The sequence below is a fragment of the Dendrobates tinctorius genome, unplaced genomic scaffold (assembly GCF_039654945.1).
Source record: "Dendrobates tinctorius isolate UK_male_01 unplaced genomic scaffold, ASM3965494v1 ptg000030l, whole genome shotgun sequence".
NCBI lineage: Eukaryota > Metazoa > Chordata > Amphibia > Anura > Dendrobatidae > Dendrobates > Dendrobates tinctorius.
This window is the reverse complement of record NW_027361698.1, coordinates 7,316,827-7,323,265: the sequence shown is the minus strand read 5'-3', so window position 1 is coordinate 7,323,265 and position 6,439 is coordinate 7,316,827. Positions and strand designations below refer to the sequence as shown.

The following is a 6,439-nucleotide window of genomic DNA, read 5'->3' as shown; positions in this document are numbered from 1 at the left end:
TATTAAACAGAACTGAAAAAATTCTAATGGTGTAAATCACGTTTTTATAAAGCCAAACAGCCGATAGGTGACTAAGAAAATAATAAGAACAAGAGGCTACATGTTCATCGTCAAGTGTATGTGAGCTACCGCAACAGTCTAGACTGATGATAGGGGCGAGACTAATCCAAAGCTGCTCATAGACAGGAGCTAGCTGCCAGCCAAATGCTCCATACACAGACGTGGAGAGAATCGAGAAAACCAAGACGAGGCGCTTCCACCCAAATTTGGGGCTCAGATATTTTCGTGAAAAAAAATTAAAATTTTCAATATGACGACCTAATGTTATCAAATTCTGTGTAGTACCTGTAGGTTCAAAATGTTCACTATACCCCTGGATAAAATCCTTAAGGGTTGTAGTTTCTAAAATGGGGTCACTTGTGAGATTTTTTCACTGTTTAGGGACATGACGGGCTCTTTAAATGCAACATGAAGCCCACAGACCATTCCATCAAAATCTGTGTTCCAAATGTCACTTCTTCCTTTGCGAGTCCTGCTGTGCACCCAAACAGTGGTTTTCTTCAATATATGGGGTTTTCTTCAACATATGGCGTAATCAGGAGAAATCACACATCACATTTTGGGGTCCTTTTTAACTGTTACCCTTTTGAAAGCATATTTTTGTGGGTAAAATATGATTTTCAATTTTCACAGTTCTACGTTATAAACTTCGGTGAAGAACCTGGGTGTTCAAGGTGTTCATGTCACATCTAGATAAGTTCCTTGAGGGGTCTAGTTTCCAAAATAGTCACTTGTGGAGGGTTTACACAGCAACACATCTGGGGCTCTCCAAACGCGACATGACATGCGCTCTCGATTCCAGCCATTTTTGGGTTCAAAAGTCAAACTGTGCTTCTTCCCTTCCGAGACCTGCCAGGCACCCACACAGTGGAATTCCCCCACATATGGGGTATCAGCATACTCAGGAGAGGTTGCACAACAAATTTTAGGGTATATTTTCTCCTGTTACCCTTGAGAAAATAAATTTGGAGCTAAAGTAACATTTCTGTGAAAAAGTTAAATGATCATTTTTGCCTTCCACATTACTTTAGTTCCTGTGACACATCGGAAGGGGTCATTAAGGTCAAAATTGGCTCCATGACTAAGGGATTAACCCTATTATCCTTAGGGTAATAACATTTGGGGCTATGACATCTTCCCTATAAATGCTGAATTGAGGAGCTTTCTCCTTATTGTACCATGATTGAAAATGTAACAAGATAAAGTATTAGGATGATATAAGTAAATGTTTTTAGTATTTTTGTGCTTACAATAAAAGCATGAAAAACACACAAAATAAACCTGAAACCAGGATCAACAAATTATTGGCCTTTATTGCTCTAGTTCTCTGACAGGTTCTTGGCATCCGCAATACAATGTGCAATTCACACAAATTACTTAATGCTGCTTCGGGACATGGTTTGGGCTTTGCATACGCCTTTTCCAATGACTTCAAATGATGCTCCTCTGTAAGTGGCCACACAGTCATCATTGGTGAGAAGATCAGGCTGGATCTGCTCCCATGTCTTCTTCTTCGGATTCAGCTCCTTGTCAGGTTCACCTGTAAGAAAAATGAAAAAAGGACTATATTACGATCAGATCACCTACAAAAAGCAATAATACATTTTTCATTTAATAAATACAAATCATAAAATTCACATAAAATAAAGGGAAAGAAAAGAATTACACAAAATTTAAATTAAAATGAATGAAACTAATATCTAAACATTTTCAAACTGAAATAAGTACAATTTTTCTTTGAGTTATTCCATGGTGCTTTTTTATGGTTACACCTGGATACAGAGATCAGTTTATAAATCCTCCCACTCCCTGCATCGGAGAATCCTGAAAGTGTGCTGTGCGCACAATGTGAGGATTCACAAATCTATGGTCACAGAGTAACTGCAAACTTGTAGCTTAAGACCAGAGAACCCTTTTAATAATTTCATAATTAGCAGTTTATTATTTGTATAAAGTTAAGAAAAAGGTTGAGCTTGGGATAAAAGTCTGCACTCTATGTGACTGCAGGCTGGCAAATCAAGACAGGGTGCAGTGTGCCTGCTATATGAGTCATAGCAATGGATAAAATTTTTTACCTTTAATCAAGATCTCTTTAAAAAAAGATGACTGACAACACCCTTGTGAAGAAAACTCAAAACAAAAAACCACAAAAAACATGAAGACACACAATTAAAAATACTCGCAGGTACTACCTGCTTTCAAATTGAGTATAGGCCTCTTATTGATGCTAGGTAGAATTCTTGTGTTTGTCAGATAGAGCCACAATATATAGTAATGCAGGGTAGAAATTGTGTTTGTCAGATAGAGCCACAATATATAGTAATGCTGGGTATAAATTGTATTTGTCAGATACAGCCACAATATATAGTAATGCTGGGTATAAATTGTATTTGTCAGATAGAGCCACAATATATAGTAATGCTGGGTATAAATTGTATTTGTCAGATAGAGCCACAATATATAGTAATGCTGGGTATAAATTGTATTTGTCAGATAGAGCCACAATATACCAATATAAAGCACTAATGTTGTGGTCAATTAAGTTCAAATCATCAGAGACTATGACTACCAGCAAAAGTGAACCTGGGAACATGTCCAACTGTATGTTTAAAGTTAATTCCCAATATAACCATTGGAACAGTAGGAGCCTTAGAAAATAAGCATAGATTTGCATACATAGATAATTCTTAAGATAGGTGCTACTCTTAACAATAGAGCATATATTTGCATGCATAAATGATTCCTACATAGGTGCTACTAGATGTCATGGACAAAAATGAGGCCGAGATGCAGCTTGTAGAAAAGACAGGACAGAAGGAAAATTACAGCCAGGTCATACTACAAGAACCATGCTACCTCACCAAAACAGCGAGCATTCCAAGTGACCATAGAAGTTCAAAAAACAGCAATGCCGCATTATCACATGATATGCCGGCTTTTGTATTGTCAGATCTCACCCTATGTTGCGGGATCCATTCCTTCCAGCAACTTTTTTCATGACTATAGGTCCATATAGACCGGTACCAGATGCTGCCTGCCTTAATGGTTGCGTCTTCCGACGCGTTTCGTTATAATGCACTCATCGGGGGAGTATTAGCAAACAGTTCGGCTGCCTCATTTTTCTCCATGAAATCTAGTAACACCTATGTAGGAATCATTTATGCATGCAAATATATGCTCTATTGTTAAGAGTAGCACCTATCTTAAGAATTATCTATGTATGCAAACCTATGCTTATTTTCTAAGGCTACTACTGTTCCAACAGTTATATTGGGAACTAACTTTAAACATACAGTTGGACATGTTCCCAGGTTCACTTTTGCTGGTAGTTATAGACTCTGATGATTTGAACTTAATCAATTGACCACAACATTAGTGCTTTATATTGGTATATTGTGGCTCTATCTGACAAATACAATTTATACCCAGCATTACTATATATTGTGGCTCTATCTGACAAATACAATTTATACCCAGCATTACTATATATTGTGGCTCTATCTGACAAATACAATTTATACCCAGCATTACTATATATTGTGGCTCTATCTGACAAATACAATTTATACCCAGCATTACTATATATTGTGGCTCTATCTGACAAACACAAGAATTCTACCTAGCATCAATAAGAGGCCTATACTCAATTTGAAAGCAGGTAGTACCTGCAAGTATTTTTAATTGTGTGTCTTCATGTTTTTTGTGGTTTTTTGTTTTGAGTTTTTTTCACAAGGTAAGGCTGGTTTCACATTTGCGTTTTTTAGCGCTGGAAAAAAACGCATACCTGCGCATGCGTTTTTTCCCCTATATTTAACATGGGTGCGCATACCTGCGCGCTGGTAAGCGCATGTATGCGATTTTCATGCGCTGCGTTTTTTTGGGGTGTGCGTTGGTATTTTCCAGACGCAGCATGTTGCATTTTTTGGCCCTGCAAAAAAGCGCATGCGCACATATGCGCACGTTTTGCGCTAAAAATGGCCATTATAGCCTATGGATGCGCATATGTGCGCACTGGCATGCTCATGTATGCGTTTTTTTGCATATGCGTTTTTTTTTTTTAACCATGGAATTTAGGGGTTTGGGTTAGAGTTAGGGTTAGTTAAGGGGGTTTAGGGTTAGGGTTATGGTCAGGGTCAGGGTTGGGGTTTGGGTCAGGGTTAGGGTTAAGTATGGTTTGGTTAAGGGTTAGGGTCAGGGTTAGGGTCAGGATTAGGGTTAAGTATGGTTTTGTTAAGGGTTAGGGTCAGGGTTAGGGTCAGGGTTAGGGTTAAGTATGGTTTTGTTAAGGGTTAGGGTCAGGGTTAGGGTCAGGATTAGGGTTAAGTATGGTTTTGTTAAGGGTTAGGGTCAGGGTTAGGGTCAGGGTTAGGGTTAAGTATGGTTTTGTTGAGGGTTAGGGTCAGGGTTAGGGTTAGGGTCAGGATTAGGGTTAAGTATGGTTTGGTTAAGGGTTAGGGTCAGGGTTAGGGTTAAGTATGGTTTTGTTAAGGGTTAGGGTCAGGGTTAGGGTCAGGGTTAGTTAGGGTTTAGGGTTAAGTATGATTTGGTTAAAAGTTAGGGTCAGGGTTAGGGTTAGGGTCAGGGTTAGTAAAGTCATGGTTTGGGTAGTGTGAGGGGCCACCTAAAAATGTTGGAAAAAAACGCAAACGCGGTAAAAACGCACTAAAAACGCATACAAACGCATAAAAACGCTGCGTTTTTTTCATGCATGCTCATAAAAATGCTTGAAAAAAACGCAGCAGTTGTATGCTTATGTATGCGTTTTTTCAATGCGTTTTTTTGCGGGAAAAACGCGCTGCAAAAAAAAGCAAGTGTGAAACTAGCCTAACTGTTGTCAGTCATCTTTTTTTTTAAAGAGATCTTGATTAAAGGTAAAAAAATTTTATCCATTGCTAATTTATAATATAATAATCTTTATTTTTATATAGCGCTAACAAATTCCGCAGCGCTTTACAGTTTTGCACACATTATCATCGCTGTCCCTGAAGGCTCACAATCTAAATTCCCTATCAGTATGTCTTTGAAATGTGGGAGGAAACCGGAGTGCCCGGAGGAAACCCACGCAAACACGGGGAGAACATACAAACTCCTTGCAGATGTTGTCCTTGGTGGGATTCGAACCCAGGACTCCAGCGCTGCAAGGCTACAGAGCTAACCACTGAGCCACCATGCCGCCCAATAATCCCGCTATCACTGCTATATGAGTCGCCAATATCATCAGGGTGATTGAGCGGTTATGCAACCACATGTTTGCCATTTGCATGTATAGACATGTGGTCGCATGACCGCCTGATCACATAAGTGATGCTGGGGACTCACGGTCCATTATTACTGTGCATGGCGGCACTCATAGGCCATTATTACTGCGCATAGAGGGACTCAGGGGACATTATTAAAAGTTAAGTGGGAACTTAAGAACCATTATTCTTATAAGGGCACTCGGGATTGTAACCATCAATAATGCACATGGGGTAATAATACTTTGTAGAGGGTCAAAATGTGGGCACCGTTTTCTATGGCACTTGCACAGGGCATTAATATTTTCCAGGGGGCAATTTTGCAACCTAGAGGGCACAAAGGAGACATTTTACTATGTGAATGGCACAGTGGTGGCATTAAATGGGGCACTAAGAGAAGCGCTGTTATTGTACCAACAGTAGGGTCTCATACGGCAGCAGCTCAATATTGGGGTATCAGCAGGATGAAGAGTTTGTGCAGGTCGGGAATACATGGGGACTGCACAGGAAATGTGAGAAATCATATGTGTAATATCTACAGCAGAGTCCTGGTTGGAAAAGTTGTTCACTGATGAGCTGCCGGAGTTTTCGTATTGTGCAGCCTCTATAGGAGAGATCACAAATATTGCAGGTAACCATGTATATGACATGTGTCCTACTGCAATTCATATTCACCTAGTATGGCAATAGATAATCCTGTTAAAATGTCCTGGCTGTCTACTAAATGTTTCTTTAGCTGCGGGGGTGGCAAATGTGGAACATGCAAATATGCAGTAAATACCAAGCAATTTGTTAAGAAAGTGACGTCTGAAACAATTGTTATTCATGACTTTATGATTTGCAGTAGTACATATGTCATACAGCTGCAAATGTGCAACAAAAAGCCCTGAATCCACCGGCTACAACGTTAACTGCTTTCTTCATGTTATGTCAAAATGAAGCATTTGCGAAAACACTGCTCTATTTGGAAGCGCCTACTTATTACACATGGGATGTGAGTAGAAAATCATTTGAATGACACAAATGAGGAGAGCCTGTCGACAGACAACCTGGCATATTTAAAAAAAACTACGATAGGCAGACTGTGTACTGTGCATCCCAATCAAGATGAATGCTGTTGGCAAATGTGCCTGGTCCAACAT

General features: G+C 39.5%; 1 protein-coding gene across 5 annotated transcripts in view; it reads right to left on the bottom strand.

Moving 5' to 3' along the window:
- Positions 1 to 1,353: 1,353 nt before the first annotated feature.
- Positions 1,354 to 6,439, bottom strand: part of AIMP1 (aminoacyl tRNA synthetase complex interacting multifunctional protein 1) — a 117,254-nt gene continuing 112,168 nt past the window's right edge. For all 5 annotated transcript variants that reach the window (XM_073571841.1, XM_073571840.1, XM_073571837.1 and 2 more), the window contains one exon: positions 1,354 to 1,600. In XM_073571841.1, the coding sequence (XP_073427942.1) occupies positions 1,434 to 1,600 (167 nt within the window). In that variant the 3' untranslated portion in view covers positions 1,354 to 1,433. The remainder of the gene's footprint in view (positions 1,601 to 6,439) is intronic.